Below are 17,613 nucleotides of genomic sequence, written 5' to 3' on the forward strand. Positions count from 1 at the left end.
AAATGTCTTACCTAAATCCAAACTATTGACATCCCTAAGTGGCAGGTTTCATGCTAATTATAGTATGACATTCAAATGCTGGCTAGAGGCCTTGTGGGAAGGAAATGAAGAGAAGCAGAACCAATGTTGTCAGTAGCTGAATCGGACCTGTATCGGTGATTCAGGTGAATCGGTTGGATAATGATTCTCAAGTGAATTCATTCTAAATCGGCCCAAAAACAATTAAAATATAATATGTATCAATCAGAACGTAACACATGTCAAAGTCATTCAAATAATATTAAAAAAATAATTTTAAGCTATTTTTTTACATTTATTAAAAAATAACTGATTCACGTTAATATCGTATCAATTTTCTGGCGATACTATACGCATTGGCCACCGATACTGACAACACTGAGCAGAACCAACACTAAGATGTGACCACATTTACGGGTTGAGCAACTTTCAAAACATGAAGCAACAACAAAATGGGGCTGGCAACTAGGCTTATGGAGCACATAGCAATGACCACGACAGTGGCTTCTGCACAAGTTAGTGATGAACAATTGATATTGGTGCCCAAGACCCTGTGTGTGTGTGTGTGTGTGTGTTTAGCACAAAATTGTTTCCAAATGTCGTGGCCATAGGATTGGGTCAGATATCCAACAAAACTGATGAAATTGGTTATAAGCTTCAACATCCACCTAGATGAATGAGGGGCTAGATATGGAGCCTTAAAATCTAAAAATTTCTATCTTAATAACCATCAGTGCCCAATCTGTATCAGAGCCTGGATCCTAAGTTGGCTGTACCGGTCCCAACCAATGTTGTTAGAATCAGAATCGGAGGTGAATCGATTTGAAAATCAATTCAGAGATTTGGCTGACTACCGAATCGAGCTGAATCAGCCATTTTTATTTTTTAATTAAAAAATATTTAAAATCAAGAAATATAAAAAACAAAGGCTGAATGGGGATTAGATCGTTTCGATATTTTTAAAAGGGACGTATCAGCCTTTTGTTGTATCAATTTAGGGCCGAGACGATTTGAAACGGCCAATGCAAGCCTATTCGATTCCATACTGACAACATTGATCCGAGCCATTTACATCACTTTGCTTCCTTCGTGGATTCTTCATTAAGTTGGTGCTGATGCACAGCTCACACCCTATCATAAATAAATCCAAATTGCAAGCAATATGCAAGTACTCCCTGTACAAGCCTTTTGTACTCTGTCTCTCTCTAAACATGCTCACATGTGTGCGCACACGTGACACACTAACACATAAGCCCCTTCCCTCTCCCAACGGTCAAGAACCCTCCATCACATCCCCTGGATTGGTATTGCAGAAAACACTAAAATTGTACAGCAATCCACAGACTCCCAAAAACAGCTCTCATCCACCACTCATTGCATGAAAGTAGTCGGAATCCAGTCAGCCCTCTCTCTCTCTCTCTCCCCCAACAATGAAAAAAAGGGGCAAGGGGTCATGCAATAATGGGATCCCCCACAGAAATTCATGGTCCTCCACCCAATCACCCACCTCTCATTTTGCTCGCCCAAATCAAAATTCTATACTCGAATAAGCGTGCCATTAAAAAAAAAGAAAAAGAAAAGTGTAAACGCCAAAGCACCCTGTCACCACCACCATCATTTATTACCGATTCTTTGACGCCATCCCAAATTTCTCCCCCTCTTGTCCACGTCCCAAACCTCTTTTTCCATGTTCCTTCCGGCTCTCACTATGATCTGCTATTCCTCATCTTGTCCACTTTTTGGCAGGCCTCCATCAGGAGAAGAAAATAGATAAAAAATAGAAAAAAAAAACAATCACCTCTCTCTCTCTCTTCAAGCCCTGCCTCTTTCCTCTCTACAATCCCTGTAAGCGCACACACAGGGAAAAGCCATTGCCCAAACTCAATCTCGTAAAATACAGAAATACAGTCCTATCTACTTATCTTATTCTTTGGATCAGAGGGCAACAACCCTTCTCTTCGGTCGCCAAAAAGAACCCCATTTTCTTCTGTTCACAAAATTCATTCAACCTCATCCCTTAACATATCTGAAGAAGCACTGTTTCCAAAGGCAACCACCAACCCCCATTTCCCTCCTTTAATCATTTTCTCAGAAACCCTGATAATCACATTGTCTCTCCCGCTTTTCTTTGTTCTTTCTTGTCCTAACCCCAAACCAGAGATGCAGAAAACCATTTCCTGGTACAACAAAAAAGGTTCATAACCGATCATTTTCAACTCCCCAATAAAATAGAAACCCATTCCAGACACCACCTTGTGTACCCTACTGCGTTTCCTCCTTGTGCCCCATCAAAACCTTCCTCCCTCCCAAATCCATCTGAGACCCATTTCCCCTCTCTCTTATCCCTTCTCATCTATTCCTTCATAAAGCAAAGATCCGATTGATACCAACTTCACAAAACGAAGAGGAGAGATGTCTCAACTGCTAAAACCCTCACCCCACCATTTAGATACAGAAAACGGCAACGGCATCCCTTCCACACCAGGCAAATTCAAGCTCGAGAAGTCTCTTCCATTCTCCTTCCATCGCAACTTCCGTTTCCAGTCCTCCTTCTATAGGCTTGCCTTCTGGTCAGCTGTCATCGTCGGCGCGATCCTCTTCTTCTTCCTCAGACCCTCCCCATCCTCATCTTCTTCCTCCTCGTCCTCCTTCCCCATCCGCGCCTCCTATGGAGGACCATCCTGGGAGAAGCTGGTCCGCTCCTCCACCCGCGTCAAGCGTCACAATGCACTCACCGTGCTGGTCACCGGAGCCGCCGGCTTCGTCGGATCTCACGTCTCCGCTGCCATGAAACGCCGGGGCGACGGCGTGCTCGGCCTTGACAGCTTCAATGACTACTACGAACCATCCCTGAAGCGTGCTCGCCAACTCCATCTCCAGAAATCCGTAGGCCTGTACATTGTCGAGGGCGACATCAACGATTCCGGCCTCCTGGCGAAGCTCTTCGACGTCGTCCCCTTCACCCACGTCCTCCACCTCGCTGCGCAGGCCGGCGTGAGGTACGCTTTGCAGAATCCTAGCTCCTACGTCCAGAGCAATGTTGCCGGCCTCGTGAATCTGTTCGAGGCTTGCAGAGTCGCGAATCCGCAGCCCGCCATTGTGTGGGCTTCGTCTAGTTCGGTCTATGGATTGAATACTAAGGTGCCATTTTCGGAATCTGATCGGACGGACCAGCCAGCGAGCCTCTATGCTGCTACCAAGAAGGCTGGTGAGGAGATAGCCCACACCTATAACCATATTCATGGCCTTTCGATCACTGGGTTGAGGTTCTTCACCGTTTATGGTCCTTGGGGTAGGCCAGACATGGCCTATTTCTTCTTCACGAGAGACATCTTGAGGGGGAAAAGCATACCCATCTTCGAAGGTGCTGATCATGACTCTGTTGCAAGGGACTTTACCTACATTGATGACATCGTGAAGGGGTGTGTGGCCTCGTTGGATACGGCAGAAAAGAGCACGGGGAGCGGGGGGAAGAAGAGCGGACCTGCCCAATTGAGGATTTTTAATCTGGGGAACACTTCACCTGTTCTGGTGAGCGAATTGGTCACCATTTTGGAGAGATTATTGAAGGTTAAGGCAAAGAGAAAGGTGATGAAGTTGCCGAGGAATGGGGATGTACCATTCACGCATGCAAATATCAGCCTTGCTCAAGAGGAATTGGGGTATAAGCCAACGACTGACCTGCAGACTGGCTTGAAGAAGTTTGTGAAATGGTATTTGGATTATTATGGAAATTCCAGCAGGAAGCGAGGTGGAGGCGATAGTTTGCGGTTCTGATCCAGGGTTTGATGGTAGAACTGTTTGAAAATTCATGATTTTGATTTTATCTGATTTTTTTATTAGCATCATAAAAAGGAATGTGGCCCCTAGGTTTGAGTTTTGTTGGCTACTGTTTGTGGAACGTTCCTGGATCTGTACCAAAATTGAAGACTCCTCTTACTTTAGTACATAGGTTTCTTCCTTTCCATTTTCCTATTTTGTACTTCCTTGCATTTTATCCCACCTAAAATAAGTTGGGTAACACATATCTTAATTAAATTACTTGGTACTTTTCTATGAGAGAAGTACGTATTCCTTTTGCTTTGTTGGGCAAAAATGCTATTTCTTATTTCGATTGGCTAGCAGATTGTGAATTCCAAATTGATTTATTTGCTGAAGGTATTTGGTGTTACAGAAATGAACTGCTTCTGTCGAGGGTAGCATATACAATCTTCTGCATCATGTAATGAAGAAATGATGTGTTAAGTGGGTTGCAATGTTCTCCTACCACGGCATAACCATTCTAGAGATAATGGAAATCTAACAGTTTAGTTAGCATTCCTTTCAAAAAGAACATTATGGACAGTTCTTTTTTCATTTTTACCCCTTATATCCCAATTTTAGGTGACCTAGATTATATCTCTTGTAATCTCGTTTTTCATACATGCTTTGTTATTGCATGCACTGCTAGTCTTAAATAATTGTCTTCTTTTTCCAAGTGTCTGTCAACTCCATCACCCCTTGTAGTTGCGATAAGGCATATTGATGTTGACAATCTGTTGTCTTCATCATTATGCAATGTCGGATTTTCCTGGTCTGTACTATATTTGTTCCCAACAATTTCTTCCTTGATTTCTGCTTGTTACGCAAATTACTATTTTGATGGATCCTTGTTCTGTATATAAAATATTTTAGTTTCCCCGTGTGTTTTTAGAACGGCCTATGGAACACAGCTTTACTCATAACTAGGTTTGATTCATTTCTGATGATTAATGTTGGATCACGTAATGGGATCACTTCAGGTTCAACTCTTAGGAGCTTTGCAGCATTACCTTGTTTTTCCATTTTTTGTAGGTTTGAACAACTATAGACTTGGCTGCAGGTTTTCCTTTCCATTTTTATCTTTCCAATGGAATTGAAGGTTTGTCCCATGTAACCTTAAACTTGGTCATGCCACTAATAAGACCCTCAGGGCATGCAAATTTTTAATTAATGCCCAACTATGTTATGTTGAGTTAAATCCAAATCATAAAATTGGTGGCCTAAGTCTTTACTCTTTCACACAGTTCTCCAAGAAAACTACGAGACTTGTTCATGCTTATAGATGTAGTTCTAGTCATCTAACTCTTAAAGTATTCCCTGTAGTTTGCACTGTTTTATCTGGATTCAGATTTATATTTTTAATTCTTCGATTTTGGTGTGGAACTTCACAATTTGGGGCATGAGTCCAGATTTTTTATTTGTCAATTGTATTAGACATTGTGGTTACATAAGCTATGTATTGAATATAAAATCCGAAAATCAAAATTAGAACATTTTCAAGCATCTTCCAGTGGCATGAACCATGTCTCCCTCTAGGTTGAGTGGCTTGGCATATATTGCAAAGGAAAGTGAGTCTGTCCTTTTTACATACTCATAAAAATGAATTACTGACTCTTCTTTCTATAGAATGAATTTCTTTCATGTTATTTTCCAAAATATTTTTGTTAATTTGTTTTGCTATGATTTTTTTACCTTTTGAATGCACATAATTACTCTCTGGGAGTTTTCTGAGGATATGAAGTTGGGGTCTGGTGATTCTTGGAGCTACACTTGAATGAAAGTTTCTGTGCTAGGTTGGCTGGGATTCTCACAAGATATCTTTATATATTCATGTTCTCCAATGTCTTGATGAAAATGTTGTTCCTTAAACTATTATATCAAAGTATACTATAGAGTCTTTCTTTGAATTTTATGGTGTCAGAAAAAATATGGTCAAATGGTCCAAGTTAAATTTCTGAACATCCAATAGAAATTATAACTGGATTGAGTCCATATATTATTGGACGGTGTTCTTTCTCCACATAAGCCAAGCAAATGCTAATATTTTGGCTGTTGTTGGAATTATTGATCAGGCTGGCATCCTAGATAAAGCTTATTGACCTAAATATGGTCACTCTCAGGCTGTTACAGGCTATCTCGATGTTGCAATCTTACTGCCAATTTGAGTGGTAGCATGTGAGCATCATGGTTGAATCTTTTACTTGGAGCACCTAGTATTAGCAATTACATAGGACCACACTGTTTGGGAGTATTTCGTATCCGAAGAAGCATAAGAACCCAGCTACAGGTCAATTAATGCTGAACCTTACAAATTTTCTATTGTTGCCCAAAATTAGGATGGATGAGTAAGTTCAACCATGGTAAAGTTGTTGGACATTTTAACTACCAAAAGTCTTGAAGTTTATGCTGATAATACGTCTTAGGTATTTTTGTTCTCATGTCAAGGGTTGTATTTTTCATTTTCTATATTCCTTGTGTTTTATCATTTATTTCTTTCTCTTCCTGAAATCTACTATGTGCTACCAAGGTATAACTTCCCATGTCTAACATTCACATATGAAACTATCCAAGGCTGTCTAATCATGCAATTGCTTCTTTCTGATTACTTGAACCTTCCCCTGGGTACGGGTACGGAGAGTACGGCACAGAAATTCCAAGAAATGTGGGGATGGGGACACGGCTAAATATATATATATATATATATATATATATATATATCTAAAATATATATTATATATCTAAAATGTATATTATATATTGAAAACATAATATATAATATAATATAATATAGGACACGGCAAATGCCGTGTCCAGGTACCAGTATCTTTGTTGACGAGTACGGCACCCTAAGTGTCGTGTCACAATAACATAGTTCCCATGTCAAGTGTAATATCGTATATTTTCATGCTTAGTCATTTTGAGTTTTTTGAAAATTTGGCTAAGTATAGAAGAAAAATCGGTAGATTTTCGATTTTAGGTCGATGCTTTTGAGTCTGGACTTGGCCCAGGTCTCATCGTCAAGGCCTAAACGAGCCACTTAAAACGTGAGAAAAAGTTTTATTTTCAACCTTTAAATTCAAGCAAAATTTAGGTTATTTTCGGACAAAATTCAGAAGCGAAATTCAAGTTATATTGTTAGATGCGTCTCAAAATTCTGAGCGTAATGATATTTTACTTTTCTGAATTCGAGCTACAGTTGGCCCGAAAATCGTATTTTTTTTCGAAAAGGACTGCCTCGACGGGCCGGGTCCGGATTTGAATCGGACTGGATTCAATGCTTTTGATCCAAATTAATATGGATATGGACTCTATCCAAGACCCATATTAATCTAGAATTGATTCAGCTTAGGACCCATTTGGATTTTGGATATGGATATGGATTTGGATCTTGGATCTAGATCCAAAACCTCATACCCAACAAAAATCTAGCTTTAAATTCATTTTTATATTTAAATTAAAGTTAATTTAGTGTTAAAAAGACTCTCAGAGAGATAAGATACCCACTGAAAGTTTTTAGATATTTAATTATTAATAAATAATAATTAATTAATTAATTTTAATTAATTTCGAATTTTAATTTTTAGAAACTAATTAGGACTCTTTAGTAGAGTCCTTAATGGACTTAAGAAAGGCTAAAGAAGGGTTGAGAAAGACTTGAAAAAATAGTAACTTTGAAAAGTCAACAAAGAAATGAATTTTAAAATATTAGAAAAGTGTGAGTGAGAGTCCCAAAAAAGGGAAAGCTCTCTCTCTCCGGCCCATTTAGAAGAGGCTAAAGAGGGGGGAGCATCACCCCACCCCCTAGTAGGTCTATATAATCATAAAAAAAATAGAGAGAAAGAGAAAGAGGGAAAAAGAAAGAAAAAGAGGAAAAGAGAAGGAGGGAGGGAGAAGAAGAAGATCAAGCAAGGAGATCCATTCATCTCCAGCCGTTCGGTGTTTTCACACATCCGTTCTTAGTTTTCTTTCGATCTACGTATAAGGTACGGGTCTTTCTCTTGTTTCGAATGAGAAAAAGAGCATGGATTTGCATTCCATGCAAGATTTTAATGAAGATCCATGAAAAAAGAGTAAATCTGGATATTTACTCTATTATGCATGAATCGGTATTAACGATTTGCCCTTTTCACGGTTTAGTTTGAGAAAAATACATATATCAATATGTGTATTGTATATGTATCTCATTATGTGTCGTGAATCCTTAAATTGGGACAGATTTGCCATGCTTGAAACATGTGCAAATCTGGCCCAGGTTTAGCGCAGTTAAAATTTTGGAAAGAATATATATATATATATATATATATATATTCTGCATCTAGTTAAAATTTTCTGTGCATACTTGTCATGTTAAAACAAAAATTCTGTTTTTCCTTACTGTTTATGTTAAATCAGCATGTATAGTTGCATGTTCCATGCCAACTGCCAAGTTATTCCTTTGGATTCATGTAAAATCTGATTGTGAACTTAGTATACACATGCTTACTTGACTGTAAATCTAAATATATAAACATACACGCATGCTTGATTTTCATTATGCATATGCATGCAGACCCGACAAAAATCTCATATTTATATATGTTTTCTTTTGGTTTGGACTGGCTCGGCTGGGCAGGCCCAGGGGCTTTCAGGCCCAACCAGTCGACTGGCGGTTGCAGGCCTGGCAGACCTTGCGAGGCCCAGTTCTTGTATTTCCTACAAAAAAAATAGTTAAAAAGAAAACAGACCAAAATATAGTAAGATGTATATCTGGTTACTGTTGGCAGCTGGGCTGTCTGGCAGCCCAGTCGAACTGTGCTCGGCTGGGCACGCTTTGGCCCTGTCAGGCCCATCCCAGCCAACTGGCTGGGCTGGTATAGGCCTGGCAGCCCCTGCCAGTCCCAGCCTATATAGTTCTTTACAAAAGAAAAAGTAATAACAAAAGTTTTTTTAAAAGGGTTTTGTTGGGCTGACTGGCATCCCCGCCGAATCAGATTCGACTGGTCTGCCAGGCCCTGGCAGACTTGCTCAGGCCCGAGCTGGGCCAGTGTCGGGTTTGTCAGACCCAGCCGACCGAGCTCGGTTGGGATGAAGCCTAACCCCAGCCGACCCAGTCGGCTGGATGTAGTTGATCTATAGAAAAAAAAATGTTTGTGTTATGGAAACATACAAGAAAAAAAAATTATGTTTGAGTTTTTAGCCAACTCAGTTGGCTGGACTAAACTGAGATAGTTAGTAGCCAAAAAATCCTGTTTAGTAGGACAGACCCAGTCGACCTGGTTCGGCTGGGCCAATGAATGTCTGTTCTACCTGAATGGGTTTGGTAGTGTACCAGGCCCAGCCAACTGGGTCGGTTGGGCCATGTGCTTGCTGAAAACTATTTTGCATGTTAATCTTAATGGTCACCATATGTGTAAATTTTTATTAGATATGTAGATTTGATGCATGATCAATTCCTTTTAGTTCATGCATATTGCTTATGCCTAATTGAGCTTGAATAAAAACTCAGACTTGTATGTAAAATTTCATATTTTCTATTTATATTATACTTAGTCTTATGCATGCAAAAGAATGGTATTTCTCACATGCTTAGACTTGATATGTTATGCTGAATCAAAGTGTTAATGCAAAGTTACCTTATGTGCATATGCATACATGAAATTGATGTGTTTTAGCACGTGTATTATTGCATGAGTGTTCACTTGTTTACTTTGAGAAAATTCATGAATAGAAGCACATAAATGACATGATTTTGTGAACACATGCATAGGAATGTTTTTGGTTCATGCACATCTTTAATTGGCATATATGAATATGCATTGAAAAGCATGTGAATTAAATGCATAAGTGTCATGTTATTTATGATTTTTGCATATAGATGCATTGATGATCAAAAGTGGATCATCGTAGGTTGTGTGAGTCTTGAGCATGTGTTGCTTATTGTTTAATTGTTTATGCATAGCAAAAATCACACTTGATATTATTGTTCTAATTGCACGTGTATTATTGCATGAGTGTTCACTTGTTTACTTTGAGAAAATTCATGAATAGAAGCACATAAATGACATGATTTTGTGAACACATGCATAGGAATGTTTTTGGTTCATGAACATCTTTAATTGGCATATATGAATATGCATTGAAAAGCATGTGAATTAAATGCATAAGTGTCATGTTATTTATGATTTTTGCATATAGATGCATTGATGATCAAAAGTGGATCATCGTAGGTTGTGTGAGTCTTGAGCATGTGTTGCTTCTTGTTTAATTGTTTATGCATAGCAAAAATCACACTTGATATTATTGTTCTAATTGCACTGTTCTATATTGCCACGGGTTGTGATCCCGTGATGAGCTTTGCATGTTGATTTGCAAACCGGTATTATTAATTTTTCATGTTGAATTGCAAATTAAAAAAGTTGAATTAATAATAAGATAAAAGAATAAAACAGTGTAATCTACGCTTTCTCAATTTCATTTCTTTAGTATGAGAATCCTGAACATTGCAGTTTTGGAAAACCGTGAGGATACTAAAACTCCGTATGCGTTGTTGTGCCTCTGAACCCGATATTGAGGTTTACCTCTCGACCATAGTTTTAGGAAGATTCCACTACTTTGCTTGGGGGTGATGTGTAGACACAACTGTTGTTTTGGTATACCAAGAAAGTGATATTATGGTTGTTGATTTCTATAGTGTCCCGGCATTAGATGTTGATTTCTAATATTCCGATGGATGGTGTTGATTCCTGATATTGGTCGAGGGTTGAGTGTTGAACCTAGTAATAAAACACAAATTGTGTGGTAAACTACAACTGAAGACCTAATTTGACCTAAAAAAATTTTATCCATTTTTTAGTATCCACGGACAACAGTAATAAAAAGCGAAACTAAAGTTTGGGACTGAGGCCCGGTAAGGGAACTTGCTTTTGCAAGGAGCTACGAGGGCTACACAATTACTTTTCATACCTTTTTTGGGACAACGTGGCTCCACATTTTATATTTTTTTTATATTCTATTGCAAGACTATTTGAATTTAATTAGTAAAGTTGGTTCGGTTTGGATGATGGGTATAAGATCTCTTTTGGTTGTAGATGTGTTATAACGGTAAAGACCCCAGATCTCTGGGAATGTTTCCGCAAATGTTTTAAAAAAAAAATTGCCATTTTTTCACGGGTACGAGTTGGGGTCGTTACTTTAAGGGTTGTATTTTTCATTTTTTATATTCCTTGTGTTTTGTCATTTGTTTTTTTCTCTTCTGCTATGTGCTACCAAGGTATAACTTCCCATGTATGAAACCATCAAAGGCTGTCTAATCACGCAATTACTTCTTTTGTGGACTTGTCATATATTTATGTTGCTGCAAGCCTGAAACTCTGTCTTCTTATTAGGAGCCAGATAAATTTCCTTACAACTATAGTCATCCATCTTGTTGGTGTCTTTTTGTTCTCTAAGTACTTCTATACTCTTTTTTTTTACAAATTGAACCTTGGAAGTTGGTGTACGGGTTGTCATGTAAAAAGTGTATTACAAAAACTTTGACCCTCCAGAAAAATATCCTGTCTCCTTTCATTTATGTCAATCCTTAACTCTGGGTAGTTGGGATTCTCAATGATACCTATACCATGTTTGATTACTCTGATGATCTGAGGTCCTGAAAAGGTTGCTTTGTCTGCTCAATTTCTCATCTATTGTTGTAACGATCACTGGACTATGGTTCCATTGTTGGATCCTGAATTGAACTCTGCCACTTTCTGTCTAAACAGGTCCATTATGTGTCTAATGATTTAAATGTGGGTTATGCAGAGACACTGCAGTTGCTGAATTTGTAGTTGGATTTGACTTTATATCCTTGTCTTAAATTGGACTTTCTTATTTTAAAAGGGTCTTCTATCTTGCAGTTTCTGCTTTATTAAACCATTTTAATTAAACTCAGTTGGAAAATTGTCCCCAATGGATATTTCTGAACTTTTTTTATGGTATTGAACATTACTATGTACTTACTGTAATATTAATATTTTGAGATGTCAATATGTCATAGTTTGTTTTTCTTCAATCATGGCAAGACCAGTACTTAGTTACTTCCTAAGGATCATGTAGTGTTGCAAGTATCAGATGATTCCTTGACAGACAAGGCTATGTCTGGTTTAAGTGCTATAATCCTGAGTCATATCTACTAGAAGGGACAAGATCCAAGGGAAAAATGAAGTGGTCTCACTTCCAGTCCATGACTTAAAGGATCACTATGGTACAGGTTAGATGCCTTTTGTTCAGGCTCCTTTCATCTGGGTCAGCAGCAGTGCAACCATGGGTTACTCCACTTTTGTTAGCCCCTACATGGGTTGCAAGCTAGTTGGATCTAGCTCTGGTTTGAATTCCATGGGAGCTATCACCCCAAGATTGTCTATCAAGAAGAAAAAGGAATTAATTCGAATATAGTTGAATGGTTCAACATTATGAGTGGGAGATGCAAATATTGTTTTGGAATTATTGTGGTCCCTCTAGGATTCCTTTGTTGCAATCAACTTATCATGAGCGCGATGATTATGATGGGGCCAACCTACTATCAGGGTAACATGTTTGCTTTCATGTGACAGATGGAACTGATGCCCTTTGGACAGTTAAATTTAAAAAAATTCCTTGTGCTTAGTTTCTTTGTAGGCTAGTGTAGATGTTTACTACGTAAGCTTCACCTGTGGTAGACTGTTTATGAACTTCCAGCGTTGTTGATCCCATTAAATTTCCTAGTGTTCAAATTTTGATTGTCAATTTTCTCTTGATACTTAGACAATGAGCTTGAGTATGATCTCCTCTTACTCTCAGGTGTTTCACACTGCTTGCATAGTCCTCAATTATTGTGAATGAAGCGCATAAGAGAACACCATCAACTTATTCATAATATGCAATTGACACAATGATATTTGGTTTGTCTTGATATGGTGCACAAAATTGGAAATTGTCTGTTAGATGCTTTGATCCATTGGCTCGAGTTTAATTTTGAAATTTATTTAAAGATTAATCCAATCTCATTGAATTTCATAATTATGGAGGAAGATTTATCATCTCTACTGGATTGGATTCCTACTTCCTGCAAAGCAAAGCAAAGTAAAATTCAATTATGAGAATATCATTCTTGTTCCTGCTGTTTTACTTATCTATGTGAAAACAGCCAATAAATAAAAACGATTAACTTGATTTAGACTTGAATTAGTCTTATTTTATTAGTTTAATTCTTTTCTGAAAGGCAATGAATGAACGGGATTACAATTGCAAGTCCTAAATCAAGGTATCAAGTCATAAGACCAATCTTCTGAGGGTTTTAGGGGTAAAAAATGAGTGAAATGAAACTGTCAAAGGATATCAGTAAATGAAGAAAGACTTTTGGGCGTTTCATCACTGGAAAAATTAAAGTGGATTGTCTGAATATTTATACTTTCTAATATCTATTGAATCTCATTGATGAAAAACTTGAATTGTGCATGAACTTAAAATTAATTCGATTTGGTTATCCTTTTTGGGTTTTAAGATACCAGGAAAACGGTGCATTCCAAAGGTGGTTGGCATAGCTGTAATAATCAAGGATAATTGCAACATGAGTTTTTGTATATTGAATCTGCCAACCGATTCTGTGAATGGGGTCATGTCTTTGTGTATATGGATTGTGCATGTACTTGCCTTCAAATATAAATGAACAGCCAACTCTGTGTGTGTCTGAGAGAGAGAGAGAGAGAGACTGCGTGTGTATATGCACAAGCACAAACCCCTGCACTCGAGGCCGTGTGCTTCGATTATTGATGAGTTGCACTATCTTATTTGAGGGATCTGGGTCCAAAGCTCATTGGGAGCACACCACCACCACCACCACTGCCCCCCCCCCCCCCCCAAATCCTTTCTTTTTTTGGAGGGACAGGAAACCTGCCTAAGAACAAGGCCATAATAATCCCCAAGTGGTATAGCCTAGGCTATAAAAGCATACTCGCCGGGCAGTCACGGTATAATCTCACATAGAGTTGAAAATGGAACGTTCAAGTACAAATGGACTAGCCCGACTGTTGGGAAAAGAAAACTCTCGTTTACAATGACCACCTGCTATAGTTTTTTTTTTTTTATGACGAGGAACCTTCACCGATACCGGGTCACTTAATGGGCCTGCTTTGCCAAGAAAACCCCGGATGGGGTCACCAACACTCAAGCCCTTTAGGAGCCCACCAGTTAAAAGCGCCTGCACACCCGGCCGGTTGGAGTCAAACCTGGGATGAAGGGGGTCCTCACCTTCACCCCAGGACCCGCTATAGCTGTTTCATAAGAGGTGTGGATCATTTTTTATTTCTTACCGACAAGTTTGAGTAGAGACGACCTAAAACAAACCAGAAGACATATTCTACCTCTAGTCCAGCCATCAGTCAATACTTGCAATAACTGTTAAATTTGGTGAAAGTTATAGAACTTAAAAGGGCACGTTTGCAATGCATTGTGAAAATTAGATTTTCTCAGATCTTGTGAATGCAAATCACATGAGCAACACTTTTTTCAAGTTTTTTGCAAACATGAGAAATGCAGGATGTAAAATTGCGATTCTCACTAGAGAATGCCTATATCCTTTGAAGCTTGAGAAAGTTGGTCATAGGCCAACTTTCCCAAGATTGAACTTTGTCAGGTACTCATGTGTGATGGTTCATCCATGACCCCACCAAAGCAAACATGCCCCATATTTAGCTCGTTTCCTTACATTCAACTCAATCGTTTCTGAGAGAGATCCAACTTTAACTTTTGTATCATGGTGTAACTTTTTTGCCATCATTCCAAGGTCAAAAAAGGACAGACCTTGATGAGTGCAATGAGAGAGAGGTGGTATCCCATGGGGTAAGCGGAGTCCTGTGCAAAGCTGAAGGCTCAGCTTCGAATCCTTCTGCCACATGGGACTATCTGGTAGAGCTCAGCTTGCCTTCAAAAAGGAAGAAGAAGAGAGAGTTCCAACCTAAACTTTTGTAACATGGTGCAACTTTTCCTTTTTCCAAGGCCAAAAAGGGCAGACCTTGATGAGTGCAAGAGATAGAAGGGCGGCACCCCTTGCCAACAGAGGAAAACAAGAGTCCACCGTCATCCACTTTCCCTGCCTGCCCTTCCCCTCTCCGCCGCACCCACACCCAATCCCACCAGCCCCTCATGGCCGGAAGCCATCACCACCACCACCCCCCTCCTCGTCACCAGAACTACCACCACCACCACTACCACTACCACCAAGAGTGTTGCTGCTGCTGCTGTTCGTCTTCCAATCCCATTCCTCCACCACCAACCACCACTGACTCGGCCCTCCTAACCATCGCCACCTATCTAGCCACCTCTCTTCAGCAACCCCAATCTCCACCACCACCACCACCACCGTCCCAGCCCGATTCCCTTCATCTTCAATCCCTCTTCCATCGCCTCTCCGCTCTCGAGTCCACCCTCCACCACCTCTCTCTCACCCCACCGCCACCTACTCTTCCTCCCCAGACTCGTCCGCAGCCCAGGGGCCGCACGAATGCCCGATCTCAGTCCCTCAGAGACCATGCGGCTCGCACCATCCAGACCCACTTCCGCTCCTTCCTGGCCCGGCGATCTCAGATGCTCCGCCACCTGAAGCTCATCGCCTTCGCCCAAACCTTCCTCAATAACCTCAGAACCAGGCTCTCCGATCATGCCCAGATACTCCTCTTGTACCAGAAGCCGGAGGCCCGGCACGAGCTCGCGGAAAGGACCGCCGATCTCCTCGGCAATATCGACGCGATTCGGGTAGAATTCGATCGATCCCACCTTCCATTTTCCGGTTTTTTATCGGTTTCTGAACTGGGTTTTGGCTTAACGTTGTTAATGTTTTTTCGTTGGTTCTTTGTAGAGCGGAGATTCGATGATTAGGGAGGCAAAGCGATCGGTGAGGAGAGATCTGGTTGGGGTTTTGGAGGTTCTGGACGGGTCTTCTTGCGGAGATGGCGGTAACAAGAAAAGGGTAGCTGGTGGATCCAACAATCGTGATGCAGACAAGCTGGGGAGGGATTCTGGTAAACCCCAAAAAGCGTTTACTCTGAGAGGAGATGCTTTGGAAGGGGAGAATGGGTCTTTTGAGTTGGTGAATGATGGTGGGTTATCACTAGATCTTGATGGAAGAGATGGGATTGAATGCAAGAGTTGGGAGATTGATGAAGCACCAATTTTGGAAAAGGTTAAAGAGATTCTTAATACCGGTGATGATGGGTCCTCTTTTGAGGAGAAATCTCAGGAAGAGGAAGGAGTGGAGAATGGGTTCCCTGGGTTCCACTGTGGGGATGGCAGGTTGGGGCTGTCTGCACCGGTGCCGTTGCAGATGGAGCCTAGAAGGGTTGATTTGGTGAAGGGATTGAAGAAAAAGAACGGTGTTAAATTTGATTTACCAGAATCAGTTGGTTGAGTCTCTATTATTCTGCCTTTTCTCCTCTTTGGAGAATTGGTGCACGTTTTGTTTAGCTGTGGAAGCTGTAGTTGTTGTGGAGTTTTAACTCCTCATTTTTGTAACTTGGTGATTTTAGAAGCTGAGCGAAAAGTGGTGTCGCCTCTTTCATTGATGAACTTAAAGAAGATACTTTTGATTGCTTCTTTGGTCATGCATATCTTTATCAAGCACAGGGCACAGAGACTAGGTAGGTATCAGTAATGAGTTCTCGTGTGAAATTATCCAACAGAAGCTCTCTCTCTCTCTCACACACACACACACACAAAGGGGTGTAATGAAATCTGTCAGTTGCGTTGTCTACACTTCAATGATAGGAAAAAGGCATATATGCCCAGCCTAGCCCTTGAGTTTTTCCAGATGATGGCATTAATTTATGAGATGCCCTCCAGTGTGGGAAACTATGAACTTGATGCTGTATTGGAATCGTTGAAAATGCATTCTACAAACCCTGTTCTGGATCTGGTGAACATGAATTCTTCTATCTGAACAATTTTTTGGAAGTTGTGGTGACTAGTGAGATCCAGTTTCCATAGGGTGGAACCATCACATATCCCTGTTAAATCCAGCATCTCTTGTCGAAATGGTTGCTGCCTTGGTAACAACTCTGTGAAACTCGTTTTTTCTCCTACTCCCAATGCCATCCCAATGAATTTTGCCTACTACTAACTTTTCTGCTGCAATAGCACCCTTCTGTTTCCTGTTATTTATGAATATTTGCATTTCAACTTTCATCAACTTTAACTTTCTCGGTTGGTGGGCTTGTGACTACTCCCCATGGTTTTCATAACAATTATTTGTGGAGGCATTTTTTATACAGCTATTGCCACTGACAGCCACCCATCTCAACATTCTCGATATGGAGACCACACCCATCTCAAAAAATGCCAAGATGGGTGGCTCTCAGCTGCGCAACATCATGCAGCATAATGTGAACTCTTATTTACGAGGCTATTTGTGTCTCGGGTTGAGCTTTCGGAATGGGGGCATATGCAGTGCGGAACTCCATTGAGTGTAGGAGCGCATGGTGATAGTGTCACATGCGATAAGCAATGATATCGGTGTTAGTGCATTGTGCGTTAGTGCATTGTTGTGTAGCGGTTCAAATGTAGAGTCTTGTTTGATTGCCAACGGATCAAAGGATGTTGCTTTTGAAGATTTGGTTAAAGACCTCTCGGCTTGCAAGAGTGTTTCATGCGTAGTAGTTGGGCGCAGGGCGGTGTGTGTGAGTTAGGGCTAATTATCTCAGGGATCGCTTTAGGTGGTTTCAAGCCAGTATGATGATTTAGAGCTATGCGAGTAAATATCTAGGCATCGACGAATGAGTCTGGGTGGTGCTTTTCGCTGTGGTGTTT

The 17,613-nt window shown here is 40.3% G+C and overlaps 2 protein-coding genes across 2 annotated transcripts; both read left to right on the forward strand.

Moving 5' to 3' along the window:
* The first annotated feature begins 1,908 nt into the window (after positions 1-1,908).
* On the forward strand, positions 1,909-4,114 carry LOC149837642 (UDP-glucuronate 4-epimerase 3-like). Its single transcript, XM_090007448.1, has one exon. It carries the CDS (start codon positions 2,431-2,433, stop codon positions 3,793-3,795), a length of 1,365 nt encoding a protein of 454 aa, XP_089863574.1. The 5' UTR covers positions 1,909-2,430; the 3' UTR covers positions 3,796-4,114.
* A 10,816-nt stretch (positions 4,115-14,930) lies between these two features.
* On the forward strand, positions 14,931-16,412 carry LOC149837643 (calmodulin-binding protein-like protein). The gene is made up of 2 exons (XM_090007449.1): positions 14,931-15,567; positions 15,671-16,412. Exons 1-2 carry the CDS (start codon positions 14,959-14,961, stop codon positions 16,217-16,219), a joined length of 1,158 nt encoding a protein of 385 aa, XP_089863575.1. The 5' UTR covers positions 14,931-14,958; the 3' UTR covers positions 16,220-16,412.
* Positions 16,413-17,613: the final 1,201 nt, after the last annotated feature.

The sequence above is a fragment of the Nuphar pumila genome, chromosome 5, assembly GCF_984573655.1.
Source record: "Nuphar pumila chromosome 5, dmNupPumi1.hap1.1, whole genome shotgun sequence".
NCBI lineage: Eukaryota > Viridiplantae > Streptophyta > Magnoliopsida > Nymphaeales > Nymphaeaceae > Nuphar > Nuphar pumila.